Here is an 18,437-nt window from a genome sequence, read left to right as displayed (position 1 = left end):
CAACAAGCAGCAGCAGAATAATTAATGCATGCCAAGTGTCAACTGTCCATGGGGGAAGAAGAAAAGTCCAGGCATTCCACACAGCCCACTGCTCCTGAAGGGGATGTAAAAAAGAAGAGTTTCCAGCCCCTGGTGACACTCCCAGTGCCTTGATCACTCAGCTATCACAGACTTTGATGATTCACAAGATGCCACTGGGCTATTTCATTAACTCCTTTGCAAACCCTCCTTTTCATTTTCAAGCTGCCTTTCTCTTCATGATGATTTAGGGAAACAAAAAAAAAAAAAAAAAAAAAAAAAAAAAAAAAGGGTGGTTGTGATGGGTTTTTTAACCATCCCCATTGTGTGTCACAGTTCGAACAATGTCCAATTCAGGCCTGGTTTCTTTGGGGTCGGCACCAACTTCCTGCACAGGAGCAGTTGTTTGATCCCCTTTCTCCTCGTTAACATCAAAACCTCCCTGTGCTGTTCGTGCTTTATGACATGTCAAAGGAAAACACAGAGTATGAACAGACAGCTTTTATCAGCTTTTATCAGCAAATCCTACTCTTTCCACTCTAACAGCCAGGCTTCTACTTCTCTCTTAAGAGCAAGAACCAATGTTGGGTCACTCTCAAACCAGATTTTAATGTATTACCCAAAAAGAGAGATATCTGTTAGTCCTGCACTGCTGCAATGGAAAGGAAACAGTCCCACCAACAAGCAGTGAGGGGGATTTAATGCTTGTAAGTGCAAAATTATTCTCCTCAGAAGCAAATTGTCAGCTGTTCCACTCCTAGAGTGGATGTGTCCCTTACTACTTGAGTAAGGGATGTGTCACCTGAAACCCAGGTACCAGGAGTGTGCTGCTCTCCATGGCTCCAGATCCAGCTCTGCTGGAGCCACCCCAAGAGCCTCCTATGCAGTGACAAGTTTGGATGAGAAGCTGAAGGCTAAATCTGTAATGTCAATGAGCTTATAAAGAGAGGAGTTTAGCTGTTCCCAAGAGTAAAGGATTCCACACTTGGAGCCTTACTGGGAAGAGGATGCTGCTGTTTGGAAGACACTGCAGACCCAGCAGCCTCATTCACCCAAAAGGAATCTGAGCTGCTCCCCTGGGCAGTGGGGTGCAGGTCTCAGACATGCAGACTGTGGTGGAGATGCCAAGAGGACAAATTTCACACATGTTGTCCTTGGGTTTTGCGCCTAGAAGGGAGAAGCACACAGGATTTCTCTCTGCGCCTCTGGCTAAGGGCACTTCAGCAGATTCTTTGCGACTCAGTGTTTCCTTCAGACACCCTTCACCTCAGGCAGCAGCTCCACACTTCTCCCTTTCACACAGGGAAAAAGCAAAAAGTGTCCTTGGCCACATCACACTCGGTGCCTGCAGGGCACAGCCAGCGCTCCAATGGCATGACCGACACCAGGGCGAGGACCCTGAGGCAACACAAGGACCGGGTTACAGCGCAAGAACCGGGTCCCTGAGACCAGCTCCTCATGGCCCCTGAGGTGGTTTCCCCTCATGGCACCTGAGGTTGTTTCCCCGTGGTCCGTGAGGCGGGACCCTCACAGCCACTGAGGCGGTCCCTCATGACCACCGAGGCAGGTCCCTCATGACCACAGAGGCAGCTCCCTCATGGCCACCAAAGCAGGTCACTCATGGCCACCGAGGCAGGACTCTCACAGCCCCTGAAGTAGTTCCCTCATGGCCACCGAGGCGGGTCCCTCACGGCCACCGAGGTGGGTCCCTCATGGCCCCTGAAGCAGCTCCCTCATGGCCACCAAGGTGAGTCCCTTATGGCCCCTGAAGCGGTTCCCTCATGGCCACCGAGGCGGGTCCCTCATGGCCACCAAGGTGGGTCCCTCATGGCCACCAAGGTGGGTCCCTTATGGCCCCTGAAGCAGTCCCCTCATGGCCACCAAGGTGGGTCCCTTGTGGCCCCTGAAGCGCTTCCCTCATGGCCCCTGAAGCGGTTCCCTCATGGCCACCGAGGTGGGTCCCTCATGGCCCCTGAAGCAGTTCCCTCATGGCCACCAAGGTGGGTCACTTATGGCCCCTGAAGCGCTGCCCTCATGGCCACCGAGGCGGGTCCCTCACGGCCCCTGAAGCGGTTCCCTCATGGCCACCGAGGCGGGTCCCTCACGGCCCTTGAGGCAGTTCCCTCACAGTCCCTGGTCTCCCCACTCGCCATCCTCATGGTGTCCCCGCAGGACACCAAAGAGAAAGCGAAAGAAGGCATGGAGGAAGGGGATGGGAAGGAAAGGGGATGGGAAGGGGATTGAAGCCGCCGGGCAGTGCAGCTCGGATTCCCTCAGTGCTTCCCACCCTCCCGGCCGGGCCAGAGCGGGGAAGGCTTTGGCAGGGAGAGAGCTATTCCCAAAGTCAGTAAAATACCTCAAATTGTGCCAAAGCAGCCCCTCAAAGCCTGACAAACCCCTCAAATTGTGACAAACCTCTCAAATTGTGTCAAACCCCTCAAAACCTGACAAAATCCTTCAAAGCATGATGAACTCTCAAACTGTCAAACCCCTCAAAACCTGAAAAACTCTTCAAAGCCTGACAAAACCCTCAAATTACGGCAAACCCCTCAAAGCCTGACAAAACCCTTAAATTGTGGCAACCCCCTCAAAACCTGACAAACCCCTCGAATCCCAGCAAGCCAACCCCTCCAAACCTGGCACAAACCCACACCTTAAAGCCTGGCAAATCAAGTCATCAAATCCTGGTAAAAATCCCTCTCAATCTAGCACAAACCCACCCCTCAAAACTAGGCTTAGTGGACTAAGTTTGTGAACAGACGGTGTGTAAATAGGACCCAGGTTCTGGGCAGGTGCAGGACATTGCTTCTTAGGTGAGGGGTTTTGGGACAGGAGGGGCAGTGACTGAGGAAATGCTCAGTAGGATTCTGCTGGAATCTGTGTGACAGGAGCACTCCTTGAGGTTTGGGGTGACTCACATGTTGGGATTCGCAAGAATATACAGAGTAAACGTGAATGGGAGTTCCTTGAGTTTTACAAAAAACCCATTTCTTCAGAACTACGTTAACCTTTCTCAGGGCTGCACATCCTTCAGATGGAGAGACCCACACAGAAGTTGCACACAAATGCATTTTATTGCTCTCTACACACACAGAGACGCATACACAGTATGCAGGTGAGCCATAGGGCAGTCCCAACACTGGGAGAAACACCATCCACCAGGAATTCAACCACTCAATACAGATAAAAATCATTATTATAATGAAAATGCTAAAAAAGCATAGCTTACACCCAAAATGTATAACATTGACAAATCAAGCCTGTTACCTACTACTTTTCTTTAACATAAAGCAATAACATACTCTTTTTCTAAATTGAAAAAAGCATCAAATAGTAGAAATATTCCACATAGTTTCCTAACTCCTGGTCATCCCTCACATTGTATATACAGGACTATGAAAGGGTCATGGGGGAGAAATCCAAAACAAAACGAAACCCATTTTGATGCTGCACAACTGATAAGCAAACAGAGAGAAATTACTTTAACCAAGTGTGCATGAACCAAAGGGAATACATTTATCCTCCAGAGTGACTGAGCCAAGAGTTGTCAGTCAAGCCAGAGCAAAGCTGATGGCTCTTACTGGGAATATTAGAGAAATTCTCCTACAGCAATTCCTGTCCATCACAACTGTAACATTTACAAACACCCTCCTTCATTCTGAAGACGTTGCCCCTGCCTGGGCAGCACTGCACCAGTGCCTACATGGCTTCAACACTAAACAGAACACCTCAGCTTTTGCCAGAGGATCCCAAAAAAGTCAAAAGCATGGCATTCTGACATACATAAATAAAATACAGGGGGAAATAAAATCCCCTACAGGAGAGAGGATCAGAGCTGGACTATCAGATGCAGTCAGATCCTTCCTCTGGACTGTCACAGGTCTGTGCAGTGAGGACTCCCCCAACTACCAGGGCCTCCAGAGAGGGCTGCTGTCCTTTGGAGAAACTTGTTTCAGGGCAGTGGCGTTCCCAGGGGAGAAGGAGACCTCTGGAGCTGCTGACTGGCTCTTCTGGAAGTGACTTAAAAGTTTGGTCTGTGTTTCAGTTCGGACTTTGTGGAGAGAGAGGAAATAGAAAGCTTCTTGCAAACACCTGGAATAACCCTCTCTGAAGTCAAACTGGGAGCTTTTATGGAAGGATCCTGCAGCTAGAAAAAGGAAGAAAAGAGGGAGAGGGAAGAAAGAATAGTTTAGAACAGCTATCCACGGCTCGAGATTCATACAACAGTTACAGATTTGCGATAAAATGGAGACTGAAAGAAAACTCAATACTTACTCTTCATCTGCAGCTGGCTCTGCTGCTTCAGGTAGCTGACAGTCATCTCCAGGATGTCAGCTTTCTCCAGCTTGGAGTTGGGCTGGTGCCTCTGGAACTCCTTCTCCAGGAGCAGTTTCAGCTGCTCGATGCTGCTGTTAATCCGGTCCCGGCGCATTTTCTCCACCACCGGCTTCCTCAGCTGTAAAAAGCAAAGGAAAAGAGAGCTGTTATTAAAGGATCCTCTCCCTGACACTCCGCAGGGCTGTTTGTTGCCCACCACTGCTCCTCAACAGAGCGAGGCGAGGTCTCAGCTGGTGAAAACTGCTCTGCTGTGCCCGCACTTACTTTGTTCTTCTCCTTTGGTGTCAGCAGGTTGTCGGGCTCCAAGAAAACGGCGCTGGGAGCCATCTGTCCTGAGCAGAGATGTCTTGGAGTGGAATCCAGGAGAAAAGTGTTGCTGGAAGCTGCCTGTAGCCGGTATTTATGCTGTCCGAGCTCGGGGCGAGTGTGTGGGTCTGTGGTTCGGTGGCGTTTCCCACACTCGGCAGCCAATCCTGGCCGCGGGCAGCACAATGGGAGAAGCGGCTATTCTTGCATGCTCCAGTGGCGGTGAATAGCCGCGGATAATGACCTTCTCCCGGCGAGCAGGTGGGGACTGTGTGCTCCCTGAAAGGCTGCGAGCAGAGTTAGTGTCAGGAGCTGGGAAAGAGCTGCCCTCCGACGGGAAAGGCTGCTGACTAATGCCGCGGATCAATAGCATTCCAGGGGCAGCGCGGGGTTCACAAGCGGAGGAGGAGGAGGAGGAAGGAGGCAGGAGGAGGTCACTGCCCATGGCACCGATGCTGCTCCCGGCAGCGCGCCCAGGCACACGCTGCAGCAGCCACAAGGCACACGCAACACGCCAGCAGCTCCTGGAGACCAGAAATTCCTCAAATCCGCTAACCTGCTTCCCACAGTGAGCCACCTGTGGTTCTCCCACAGGCGACTCTGGCACCAGAGTCACCAGCTTTGCCCATGGGAAGCAGAAAACGGCTTTCCCGCTTTGACTCGCTGCAAATAAAAGCATTTAATTTTAAGTATGCACAATTATTGAAAATATTTTCTAGTTTGATCCTTGTTCCATTCCCTCAGAATCTTTTGCAGCCCTTTAGAAAACTCTCGAGGCAAGTCATAAGCACTTTATGTTTCTGTTTCCAAATACCTGCAAGATTTGTGGAGAAGGGTCTTGGGATTGTTTCAGGATCATTCAGTGTCACATGTTGCCTCTTTCTTCCTCCCCAAAACACATTTGCTCTAATTATTTTAATTTGGTCTATAAACAAAGGAAAACAGGGTGCAGAAGAGATTTATATCCTCATAAACTTATCAGAAATCAAATTCCTGATTCCTCATTATTCTCCCCAGGCCAGTTGCTATGTTTGATGCACAGCCTGTGCTCAGGCGACGCCTGCAGCTTGGAGAACTGACAGTCTGATAAAAACACAGCCAGGGATTCCTGCTGGAAAACTTGAACCAGATCTGCCAGCAATTTATCCATCAAGTAATGTCAGGGCTTATGTTTGTGGAGCTCTTACTGTAGCAAGTAAATACCAGTTGTATTCATACCAATATATGTGTAGGTGTGTTCACCTTTACACTAATGTGTGTGTGTGGTCACAGAGGGCCTTTGAGGTGGACACACACACCCAGAGCACAGGGACACATTTCTCTCTCACTCTGCAGCTCATTATTGGTGCACCAGGTAAGGCTTCAATGACCTCTTCCAGGCTCTGCTTTTCCATCCCTATTGTGCTGCCCTGAATGGGCTCCCTTCTCTCAGCACAGAGCAGCAGCTGTTGAGCTCCGGGTCTTTTATGTCAAGTTGTGGGAAAGCTTCTGTGACACCGTTTCACATGTTTTCCTCAAAGCCTGTGGATTATCTCTGAGCCCATGTAATGCCACCTCTGAAACCAATCTTGCCCTCTGTGTGTCCCTCTCGGGGACATTCCCTGAAACAGAAACTCCGGAGTTGGGACTCGTTTCTCCAGCTCGTTAATTGAGCACACGAAGAAGAAAAGTGCCAGACTTGTGATGGGCAGGGCAGTTCTGCTAGAGACAATTGCTCTTTCCCTCTTGCTGCTTTTCTCTGATTCTCCAGTCAGCACCCAGATGAAAACTACATTAATTCCATGGGAACAGTCATGTCAACTTTACCCTCCTTGCTCTTGGGAGTGGTTGTGCACTGGTAGAGTCAAGGGGTCAGTGCTCAGAATTTCCTCTCCACCAGCATCCAAACTGACCCAGAGCCTGCACCTGAGGAGGCTGAATACAAAATAATCTTCTGTGGCATTGCACTTTTGCTGGAGAGACTGGAAGCCCTACATACTTAAACTGGGTGTGATAAGAATTGCAATATTACATGTATTACTGGGAGGTGAACATAGCAAAATCTCCCCTGGGTGAGAAACCCATTGAGGCTCTGTCACACACAAATTTTAAAGAATTGGAAACAAAAACATGTATTTAAAACAGCTTTTTATTTTCTCTTTGGTTACACAAGCTCCAAGGGGAAAAATTAGCCAATTACTGACCGAGTTGGAAGAGTTATTCAAATTAGATGCTCAATAATACAAACTAGATGCTCTGGAAATCTTAAAGGAAGTGGCAACAAAACTTTCTCCCTACTATAAAGCTTGCAGAGTCTGTGGACTTCACACTAAGAGGAATGAATTTGGGATTACACATTTCCTGCTCCAAACACACATGCTGCTGAACAGAAATCTGGATGTTTGAAACAGGGCATCAACAACAGCCTTGCCCCAGAATCCCTGCCAGATGTTAACTCTTTAGAAAGCCTTAAGGATGCTGCTGCTTTTCCAAGTCTGGAGAGATGCTCCCTGCTCCCACTGCTTCCCTCTCAGTCCATGCTGCCCAGATGGCCTTTTGGGAGCGGGGTTTCCCACTGAACACAAAGCAGAGCCAAGCACCGTTGCTAATGTGGTTTGTAGTTGGGCACACTTCCTTTGTGACAGGAGGGAATATAGTTAAGGAATGGTGTGGGAAACTCTGGAGTACGTAAACTTCCACAGCAGTAAGTCATTCAGAAAGGGGAGCAGGGGCAGAGATGAACTGGGAACAGAAAAGACAGCAAAATGTGGGATAAAATACTCAGTTGCTGCTGAGTCCTGCAGAGCATTCTGAGGTGGAAAATAAAATGTGTCCAATCCCAAAGGCCTTACTGGGACCTGCACTGAGGCCAACAGGGAATTTGGACTCCAAGATTTGCTCTGCAGATTTCATGCCTCTGGAGCTATTTCCTGATGTCTGTAAACTTGTAAATACAAATTACCTCCATGCTTACCTCTTGATTTAGCAAAACCTAATGAAAATTTGAATTTTCTCCTGCCAAATACCAAAACGAGATTCAGATTTGTTGTTTCTTATTTCTTTTCTCTGTCTGGTATTGCTGGTGTAAAACCTGATTGAGTTTTCTCAGCTCCACATGGGTCATACAAAACTCTCACAATGCCATCATGGTCCACAGGAGTGGCTGCTGGGAGGTATTAAACAGACTGGGGAGTTAAAGAGGCAAACAGGGGATGTGGCTCAGAATTCTCAGCACAATCTGACCCACCTCTGCCACCTCCAGTGGGACAATTGGCTGTGGCCTGGCTGGTGGATGAGCAAGACTGTGCTCTGCAATTCCTTTCCCGGTCATTTCCTCCCAGCCCTGCCCTGCTTTTCCTCCTAACCATTCCCCACATTTCCTCCCTGTCCTTCCCTGTCCTGCTGCTTGGCTGGGGCAATTCCTGTCGGCCTGCACAGCTTCCTTCCCTTTTTTTTCTTCCTTTTCCCTCATGGTTTACTTTCCCTCCATGCAGGTTTTATAATCTGATTTTTCGATCTGTCACTCCTTTCCCCCCTGCCTGTCACAAGGCAGATGTGGTTTGAGGACAGGGGTGTCTCAGAGCCCCACAGCCGTGGTGAGTGTGGAGTTCCCTCCAGTTTCCCACACCGCTCTCCCATTCAGGGCATTCAGGCGCAGGATAAAGGAAGTGTGCCATGCTACAAGCTGAATTAGAAATGGTGTTTGACTTCCCTTTGTACTCCACAGAAACCTTGCTCTGGGCAGACCATCTGCATAGCCCTCACCGTGGAGAAAACCATTGATCAAGGCCTGTCAGCCCAGCTGGGGGAACTTGGGAAAGTAATTCCTTGTGCCACTTCAGTTCTTTAGGGCTTAACATCTGGCTGGAGGGGGAGGCGACAGTTGATGGTTTAACAGTCTTGCTTCCTTTCAAGTTTGGGATGCTGTTTTGATCCCAGATAAGCCTTTCTGAAATCCTGATTTTAATAACATGGAAAGCATCCAGAAGAGTAGGAATAATGCACTGGCTTTGCATTTTCAAAGTGCTTTACAAATACCAGCTAATGAATTCTCAGCGACCTCCTCCGTGGGTGAGGATGTATTATTAGCAGTGTTTTACAAAGGCGGGAAAATGAGGCTGAGAGGAGAAAACCAAGATTTTAAGATTTCAAACATCCTACAGGTCGCAGGCTTCTATGGCTAAGAGGTTGTTTGAGACATCTGGTTTCCAAAAATGCTCAGCACCCACTTTTGTTTTAATTAGCTTTGGCATCTCTGAATGAGGCCAGCTCCCTTGCTTGTAGGAAGACTTGGATTTCCAGGCTGGACCACACTCACAGCCATGCACCACCCAGATAAGCAGATAGCAAAGTTCTCCTTTGCCCTCAAGTGCAGCAGTGGAGTTTGAAAATGTTATTTAGTATATTTTTTCTAAGCCTACGAAACAGCTGGAAAGGAAGATAAATTCAATTCCTCAATCAGGAAATACTTATTGTTGTTTTCAACAGAAAATAACTCCATCTCTCCAGAAAGTAAACCAAGTTTTCATTTGCTTATTCATACCCTTGCAGACCTGCAGCTGTGCTTAGTCCTGGACAAGTCTGTCTGTCAGCACCATGGAGTTCTGCTCAGTGCTTCCCAGCAGGTGTGGTATCCTGGGACTGGAGCTCCTCAGGGAGGGGATGCGCTGTGCCCTGTATTACACGGATTCCTGAGGGAATATGAGGAAATCTGACAACGTGCCCTGCCCTGTGGATAGAGATGAGGGCACCCAGCTCTACCCAGGGCCTGGCAGCTCTTGTGTGTACCCCTCTGCCAGTCCTTTGCCTGGCTCAGGACCAGGTTATCCACCTCCTGGAAACCCTTCTTGCTTTTATCAGACACCCTCTCTTCATTCTGCTGCCAGCTGAGCGTGGCAAGGATGTCTCCAAAACCCAAACCTCACTGGAGCCCTGGGACACTTTCCCTGGACACGTCTCCATTGTGCTCTGCAGCTGATGACTGACGGCTGCCAAGCACAAGAAAATGGGTTCCAGTGTGAGCTTACACCCCAAAACTCATCCCAAAATTCACCTCAAAACTCGGGCTGAGCTCAAGGGAAGGGGAGCAATCCACTGGGGCATAAGAGGGAGTCAGCTTCAGGTTTTAGACTTGTTCCCAAGGCAGGGAAAATCAAAGGAGGCTCAGGGGACACTGAGCTTCTGAGTGATTAAATATCTGCCCCATGCAGATGGGATTAATTGCTGCTCCTGTCAGGATCCTGCCCTCCTGTCTGGCAGGGACACACCATTCCCCTCTCGTTAGTGACAGTAAGTGGTTGCTGGGGCCAGACTTCAGGAGCCACATTCCCTATTCCCAGCCTGCTCTGCTGAAATATCCTCTCTGCAGGATACCTGCTCCCTGCCAAAAGCTTGGCAGCACTGTTTGCTGAGTCTTGTGACTTCTATCAGGAGACCCATAATACTCAGGGCCTTCAGCAGGACTTCACATCCAAGCCTCATAATTCTATAAAGAGAGAAAATTAATTCTATCAATCCAAAGTCCAAGTGCTCAGTAAAAACAAACAAAAAAAAAATCCATCAAAATGCTTTTATTTTTACGGGAAACATCAAATTGTTTTTGTTAAACCTCTCTGATGTTCAACCTATTTCTTGGTTCCTCAGAGCCCAAATTTTGATATTTGAAAGGTTGACAGCACTGCCAGATCCTCAGAGGTGCAGAGCACATTGTAAGAGCTGGATGCCACCATCTCCCAAAAAACCCACCCAAAACCAAACCATGACAGAAGTGCATGAGCCCAGCAGCTTCTGTTTGCTGCCCTCATGGCATTGGCAGTGACAGGCTGTTCCCTCCTCTGACAGGGCAGGGGAGGTGACTGATGGGGAGCTCCAGAGGACTTTCAGGGTGCTCCCAGCAAACTCAGCACTATCCAGGGCGCTTGGAAGAAACCTCAAACCCAGCTGGCAGCACGTGGGAGATCCCTCAGCCCCATCCCAGAGATGGGGACAAGCATCATTTCCAATATCCCCGGTAACTCAGCACCCGGGAAGGAGCAGAAGGACAGGATCCATCCCGTGGATGTTTTATCCGGGTTTGGAAGGAGGAGGGTGGTAAACACTAAACATGGTGGCTCCCGCCAAGCCTGCTCCCAGGGCAATGTGTTCCTTTGAGCCATAATTGATTCCTGCCATCAGGCACCAGCCTGCTCTCCCCCAGGGTCAGCGCTTTCCCACATCCAACCCCATTATCCCACAGACCATGCCTTTTGTACAACACACTCCAGCTATTCATGTGCAAAGCAGCTGTAATCCCCAGACCTTTCAGAGTCAATATACCAGGAAATAATAAATCCCTCTTGTGCACTCTTGAATATGCCGAGAGGTGACTTGTGGGAATTTCAGCTGGGCAGAAAAAATAATAAATTCTCCTTAATTTTTAATTATTTGTGATACACACTGTAGCAGGACTATGTCATTGGGGCATGACTACTTGGGGGTCACCACACAAGCAGCTATAGAAACTGCTTTTGCCTCTAACAACCCTAAAAATGCAGATCAAGTTGTCTCACATGTTTCTTAATGATCAAAGTCCACTCTCCTTCACTCAGGCACCTGGGAATGGCAGTATATTAAACATTCTGGATCTGAAGAAAAACTAATTAAAAGAGGTTAAATCTGTGAAGAATGTACTTTACAGTATTAAGACCCCTTTTTGAGTGGGTTCTGATGTCTCAAGGAGGCAGGATAATGCCATGTTAATGACATTTAATGGAATATTTCATACAACAATTCTAATAACAACATAACCTTTTCCCCTGGAAGAGGCAGATTTCCCTCGACTCCCACTCCATCGGTTCACATGCAGAGCTCTCTGTGGGAACAGAAGCCAGTCCTGAATAGCAAGTTTTACACAGTTATTTCTTTATATATTGCCTTCCAGCCAAACCATTTTTATACAATTTTCTGTGTAGATGTCATGTAACTGAGAGACCCTGAGTAGAGCATGATAGGCAGGATTAGGGTTAGGGTTGGGGTTAAGGGCAGGGGCAGTGTTAGGGGCAGGGTTAGGGATGGGTTCTTCATCTGACACACGAAAGGAAGCAGTGGCTCCTCTATTAAGAACTGTTAGAAGATCATTAGGGGTCACCTCAAACAGTTCCTTGTCTTTTCACACCTTGGCCAAGAACCTCCAGGGAAGAAGTTGTGAGAACATGAGGGTGATGAAGGGATGTGCTAACACTGCTGGGATTTGTGGTGCTGAAATCTGTGAACCTTAACCATTAGATCAGGTCCACCCAGCAGTGACAGACAGACTCGGTAGTTTACCAGGGTTCATCATTTTGAACAGCATTCAAAGATAGCATTTCCCACCCAGGTGTGTCTGCCTGGAACTCTGGCAGTGCTATTGCTGCCACCACCACATTCCCCATTAAACTGAGATCTGAGCTGCCTTGATCCTGGTTCCCTCCCTGGGTAAAAAAGCTTTCCCAGCACTGCTCCCAACAGACAGGGAGAAGAGGCCCTCCCAGCACTGCTGCTCCTCCACTCTGCTCCCTGAGGTGCTCCAGGTGATGCCAGAAAAGCACACAGGAGCCCAATTCCTGCCTCTTGTCACAGGCACAGGGCAGCTCCCACTTCCAAGAGGGCTCTGTGGAAGAGCTCAGCACCACTCTCCCATTTCCCACAAGAGCAAACTGAGGCAAAGTAGAACAAACCTGAGCCCCAGGATAGCCTAAGCTGCAGCTCAGCTCAGCATTCCTGCAGCCACCTCTGCATGAACCGGTGTCCCTGCCCTTGTCACCCCTTTCTCCCTGTACACCGGATCCTGGAGAAGCCCCTGGATAGTGAAACGTGCCCATTTCAGCCTTCCTGGGTGAAAAAGCCACGGAGTTCATGGTGCCACAACAGAAGCACAGCTCCACAAAGGGGTTATTAGCGCCAGGCTGTGTGGGTTTGGATTTCTCTGCCTTTCCCATACTCTTCCCCCATTGATAACATTTCTCGATGGGACAATAGAAGTGTGCCTTGCAACTACTCCCGACATTAGTGACGGTGCTTGAGCCTGAATGATTTAAAGGGAAAGAATCCAACTCCCAAAAGACCATCTGGCTATCAGTTCTAATACAGCAATAAAGGTCAGGGCTTCTCAGGAGTTGGGAAAAAGATGGTTTTTGACACTGAAGAGTCTTCAACCAGCTTGGTCCATGCCTACCTGTCTGCCAGCATGGCTCCCCTGCTAGGAAAGGGATAACCCAGGATAGCAGCTCCTGGAGAAAGGCCAGCCAGAGAACACAGGAAAACAGGCAACACCTCATTAAAGCTGGCAGAAGCTGAGGCTCAGTCCCTGAGCTGTGTCTTATTTTGTATCATAATCCTTTGCCTGCTTCAAAGTGTTCATGAGATGTCTTGTCTCCTGGCTTTCCCACAAGGCAGGGAATAAAGGGCTCCAAGGACAACATCTGCCCTTCACAAAGAGCTGAGTCCATTCAGGCTGCTACAAAGAGTCCCACAGCAGTGACACCTCCCTCCTTCCTGTCAACTGCCCATTGCCCCCGGGCTGCATTGCAGCATTTCCAAGCAAGAAATTCTTTGGCTTTCTTACCTCCCTGCACACTTCCCTCCTCCCTTGCCATGCCCACATGCTCGGAGGAGGAGCACACCTCTGCCTGGGGCACCCCGGGCTGGACCCACACATGACAGGATGCAGCACAGCTTTCCCCAGGCAGCTTCTGGGTTATTTTTGGTGCTGCCTCAAGGGCTGTACCCAAGCATATATTTTACTCACAATACAAAATTAGAACTGACCTCCAGTGCCCTCAGAGCTTCGTTCTTTTTCTGGCCTTTATCACAAAATAAATAAATATCACAAAATACATGGTTGCTTAATTCATTCTGGCGTTTCCATGCAGATACAAGCAAGCAGCACATTTTCCAGATAAAAAACAGAGTGGGGATGACATGCTGAAGGTTGCACAGCGAGGCAGGTACGTGGTGTCTGAGATCTGACATTCAGAACCAGGTCAGAACCAAGCACACCTGAAACCTCAGCAAGAAGCAGAACCGACCTGACTGAGGGCCAAAATGGGCCTTGGCTGCTAAATCCCATTCCTGGCCCACCTCTGGTTTCCCAGGACTTCCCAGGATTCTGGGTTGAGCCTCATGCTATCCTTTAGCCCACCTTAAACATCATTCCTGAAAATGTCTGTATGGAATAGATGAGAAAAAGGAACAGCAAGAGCTACAGGGGTGACTCTGTCTGGCCCAGCTCTGCTGGGAAGTGTGGGCTGTCCTTAGTGGGGACAGTGGGAACTGTGGTGCAACGGGCTCACAGACCCTGGTGTGTTACAGGGAAGAGAGAAAATGGGGTTACAATCCTCTAGTTACTCTCACTGTTGATCCAGCAAGCATTTAGAAATGTCCTACAAAGAAACCTGTGGTCACACTTCGGGTCACGCATTAAAGTGCAATGACTGGATGGACACACACACACACACACACACACACACACACACACACACACAAACACAGAGCTCCTCCAGGCTCTGGGATGGGCAGAGATATCCCTGGGGCTGTTGATTTGAACTCTAGCAGGGCTTCCCTCCCTTTGCCACCTTTTCCCAAAAGCGTGCCTCCTCCATGCCACCACAGTGCCTGGCACATGCGAGGCTCAGCAATGCCATTGATGCCAGCCCAACCAGCTGGAGGGTCGGTGCTTTCCCTCCACCAGCAGCGTGGGCAGAAGGTTATTCTCCGCGGGGCATTGGCAATCAATGTACCATGCACTAATGGATGCTTCCTCTATTGTCCCGCTGCAGGCCTGGATTGGCTGCGGGGCTGTGGGAAACACCGGCGCTCCCGACACTCACGTATCTGCCCCGGCTCCCCGGGTATAAATAGAGGCGCTTGGGAGCTGCCAAAGCATCTCCCTGCAGCAGCTGCCTGGGGTCTGTGCCCAGGGCTGAGGCTCGAATGGCTCCCAGCAATGCTCTCATGGTCCACATGGAGGAGAAGCTGCTGCCAAAGGAAAAGAATAAAGTAAGTAGAGCCCCGGAAGGGATTGGAAATGTTGGCCTGCCTCTAGTAAATAAATATAACATGGGAGAAGAGGGGGAAGTGGTCTGGGAGAGAGCAAATATGTTAAAGAGAGATAAAGGGGATTATATAGATTTTTAAAAGTTAAAATGAGTGGGGACTGGGTAGGCAGCATCACACAGCTCTGCTGCAAAAAAAAAAAGCATCTTTGAAGATGGGTATAAGAGCATCAGAGGGGAAATTGGAGGTCTCACCAAATCCCTGACGATCTGCTCCCTCTCTCACAGCTGAGGAAGCCGGTGGTGGAGAAAATGCGCCGGGACCGGATTAACAGCAGCATCGAGCAGCTGAAACTGCTCCTGGAGAAGGAGTTCCAGAGGCACCAGCCCAACTCCAAGCTGGAGAAAGCTGACATCCTGGAAGTGGCTGTCAGCTACCTGAAGCAGCAGAGCCAGCTGCAGGACCAAAAAAGTGAGTGCAGAGCAGGTATTGCACACCTGGACCTGCTGGAGCATCCCAGCCCCAGGCACATGAGAGTCACTGCACAAATCTCCACTGCCCCATGTTTTGGTCATGATTTTAACCCGCTCATTTGCTTTTCTTTCTCTTTCAGCATTCATCCACAAGAACCCAGAGCAGGACTTTAACAGCGGGTACCTGCGGTGCCTCAAGGAAGCAATGCACTTTCTGTCCTACTACGAGCCCAAGAAGGAGACCCAGGTCCAGCTGATCAAGCACTTCTGCAAGGCTCAGCTGGGTGCAGATGCCCACTACTCTCCAGCTCTGCGTGGCTCCCCCCTGTCTCCCTGCGTGTTTCCCAGAAAACAGCCTGCCCAGAAGAGCGTGCCTGCTGCTCCCACCATCTGGAGACCCTGGTAGACCTGCTGAACTTGATTCCCACGTTTTGCTACAAAAACTAGAGGGACCTGTGGTTTATTAGTTCCTCTTTGAAGTAGGAAACATTGCTTTCCAAAGGTGGGAGGAGGGGGCGGTTATTGTTTTTCTGTCACCAGAAATGAGGGTCACTGGGTGGTTTCCCTTCATAGTGAAGGACTCTGGGTATATCTTGCAGCAAATTTGTTGCTTTTATTGGTGGCTCCTGGCCAAAGACAGGACCAAGTTCTGTGGTGATTTAGAGAGCAAATGACCTTTGGTTTCCATCACAGGCTCCTGAGCCTGTGGCTGTCAGTTGAAATCTTTCTGCTGACTGCCTGGGTCACAGGTTCAAGTGCTCCATTGTCTCTAGATAATGTATTGACCTTCCTCAAGAAGGAGCCCTTTGGAGAATGTATTTTGTATCATAAAGAGAGGATTGAGCCTTTCCCTTTTGAGTGAAAGATGTTATTAAGAAATGCTGATTCTTCTGAAGCTCCTCTGCTATTTTTAGTATCCTTCTTATGGAAAGTTGTGATGATCACAGAGAGCTCTAGGGACAATTCTCTTCATGTCACTTTGTGCTGCTCTCATTTGAGGGATAATTGGTGCCTTTTGTAAAGGAAATACCTCTGCTATACCTTAAGGAAAAGGGGGAGGAAGGGAGGCAATAAGTACTTTATAATCATCCACTGAGCATGCTAAGGAGCTTAAAAAGCTTTTATAAAGTTGTGATGTATTCATCCTGTGTGATGTTCAACTTGCTTGTCTTCACTGTACAGTACAATAAAAATGGTTTTAGTCATGAATGCATTGCTTTGGAATGATTAAAAGGGCTGGCCCTGCTGGACTGGGTGCCTGCAGACTCTCCTGTGGTGGGGAAGCCATCAGGAGGTGTCAGTTCTGAGCCCTTCACTCCAATACATGAATCACATTTGTGAAATCCCTTTGGCAGAGCTCAATTTGACCCCGTAAGGAAGCAATCTCTAGAAAAATTACCAAAAACCAAAGTGGAAGTGAAGTTGAAGTGAGGTGCTGAGAAGTGTCAACCTTTCAGATTTAACAGTGACCTGTTCGGCCTCCAACAAATCACTCATTCCACAGCCACTTCATTTCCCCCACTAATTTTTCCACCAAGCTGAGATCAGCCTTATGCTTTCTGCCTGTTTGGAAGGGAGTATTGTGCAAATTTCCCAATAACTTCCAAAGACTTTGGCACCTGCCTCAGCTTGGGGATCTTTGAAGCTACCTGCAGTGGGGTGAACTAATATTTGGTGCCTTAATTTTATGACACAAATCCTGTTAGGCTCCCTTTACTGAAGTGAAATTAGCCCACATTTGGCTAAAAGTATAGCTAGGAGAGACTGAGAAAGCATTTCCTCTCCTAAATAATTTCCTTTTATTTTACCTTCTCTTCAAAATAAATCTGCACAAATAATTATTTCCCGAAACTATTCTCTAACCACAGTAATTCACTTGGGTTTGGGCTTATGACAGGGGACATTCTCCTTCTTCCAGAGATACAGGAGCAGCATGAAATTTTGTTCAACAATCCAACTTTCCTCAGGCTCCCTGGGAGAGGTGCCCTTGAAAATCTGCATTTCAAGCACACAGGGTTTGCTCCCAAACAAAAGGAAACACTGAATACCTGATCTTGTCAAAAGCACGGAGCAACCTGAGATCTGCTCAGCTGACAGATCAAACTGCATCCAACACTGAACCTGCCCAGACCTCGTTGGGTTTGTGGTGAAATCCTCTATTAACCACACAGAAAGGCCCCAAAAGCCAAACAGGGATGTGCTGCTCTGCCTTATTTTGGGTTATGTATCATTTTTGTTTTATTTGTGCACAGGCTGGTTGAGTGCTCCTCTCTGCCAGCGCAGTGCAAAGAGGGGTTTGGTACAGGTCTCTACCAGGGCTCCAGATTTATTCTTTTTAATGAACTGCTAAATAATTCACAAGAGATATTTTTGGGTTTTATGGTTGCTTAGCAAGCTTGAAGAAGTCACTTCAACCTCGCTGTGCTCAACTTGTCCTTGCCAATTAGCACAGGCTTCTGAACCCCAGCACAACTCCAGCTGTTGTCCATGCCTGTGGGGTTTTAAATCAAACCTAATTAGGGCAGTTTGGGGGAGCTGAGGCTCAGCTGGAGTGCCATGTGCCCCAAAGCCCAGCCCAGCCTGATGTGCACTGCTGGGAACACAGCCACACGTGGCACCAACAGGCTGCTGCTCTTCTGGGGGTGGGATTCCACCCAAGGAAAGCGCGTTTGAGGCTCACAGCTGGCAGCACCTCTGCAGGTTGGGTCAAAAAAGAGTGTAAGGGAGAGAAACAGTGAATTCCTCCTCCCTGGGCAGTGGGAAGGCACCAAACCCCACGGGAAAAGCTGCTTTTTGTGCTCCAAGGAGTCAGACCCACCATGGTGCAAGTGCTCCCCTTCTGCTTTCCATCAAGCTCAGACTTGCCCCTCTGGGCTTTAATTTACCAATTACCCCAGAGCTAAAAGCCAGACCTCCAGCCTGCCCGGCCCCCGTGCAGCAAAGGTTATGTTTACAATTTATTAATTATTATCACTTCTCATAATTGAACACAAAGCTTCTTAGGGCTCCTCCGGCCCCTGGGGTGACTCTCCCCTGCTCCCAACACATTCCCACCCTTAGGGAAGATGTTGTTTATTATGCTGATCCCACAGCTCAGGAATACTCTCCTGACAAAGCCCCTATTAACCTCAGAGTGTGGGCCTGAGTTTCTCGGAGTTTCCCACACTTTCTTCCCTATTTAGGGCATTCAGAGGCCCACAAAGGAAGCGTGCCTCACAACAGCCCACATTAGTGACGCTTTTTGGCTCCGCATTGTGAGGACCAGCAATTCCTGTCCCGATGGACCATCTGGAGAGTTTTTTCCCAAGGAGC

At 48.8% G+C, this 18,437-nt stretch overlaps 2 protein-coding genes and 1 long non-coding RNA gene across 3 annotated transcripts; 2 read left to right on the top strand and 1 right to left on the bottom strand.

The window, feature by feature from the left end:
• Positions 1 to 3,073: 3,073 nt before the first annotated feature.
• LOC100226434 (transcription factor HES-5-like) lies at positions 3,074 to 4,753 on the bottom strand. The gene is made up of 3 exons (XM_002196712.7): positions 4,621 to 4,753; positions 4,294 to 4,474; positions 3,074 to 4,165 (listed from the first exon to the last, which is right to left on the bottom strand). Exons 1-3 carry the CDS (start codon positions 4,681 to 4,683, stop codon positions 3,924 to 3,926), a joined length of 486 nt encoding a protein of 161 aa, XP_002196748.3. The 5' UTR covers positions 4,684 to 4,753; the 3' UTR covers positions 3,074 to 3,923.
• Positions 4,613 to 5,354, top strand: LOC140680417 (uncharacterized). Its single transcript, XR_012051688.1, has 2 exons — positions 4,613 to 4,752; positions 5,033 to 5,354. It is a non-coding gene; the product is annotated as an uncharacterized lncRNA (long non-coding RNA).
• Positions 5,355 to 14,390: 9,036 nt separating this feature from the next.
• On the top strand, positions 14,391 to 16,338 carry LOC100224489 (transcription factor HES-5). The gene is made up of 3 exons (XM_030289393.4): positions 14,391 to 14,655; positions 14,940 to 15,123; positions 15,266 to 16,338. The coding sequence occupies exons 1-3, from the start codon at positions 14,590 to 14,592 to the stop codon at positions 15,529 to 15,531; spliced, it is 516 nt and encodes a 171-aa protein (XP_030145253.2). The 5' UTR covers positions 14,391 to 14,589; the 3' UTR covers positions 15,532 to 16,338.
• The last annotated feature ends 2,099 nt before the right edge of the window (positions 16,339 to 18,437 follow it).

The sequence above is a fragment of the Taeniopygia guttata genome, chromosome 21 (genome assembly GCF_048771995.1).
Source record: "Taeniopygia guttata chromosome 21, bTaeGut7.mat, whole genome shotgun sequence".
Taxonomy (NCBI): domain Eukaryota; kingdom Metazoa; phylum Chordata; class Aves; order Passeriformes; family Estrildidae; genus Taeniopygia; species Taeniopygia guttata.
Note: the sequence above shows the minus strand (reverse complement) of the source record. Positions and strands in the feature narration are given on the sequence as shown.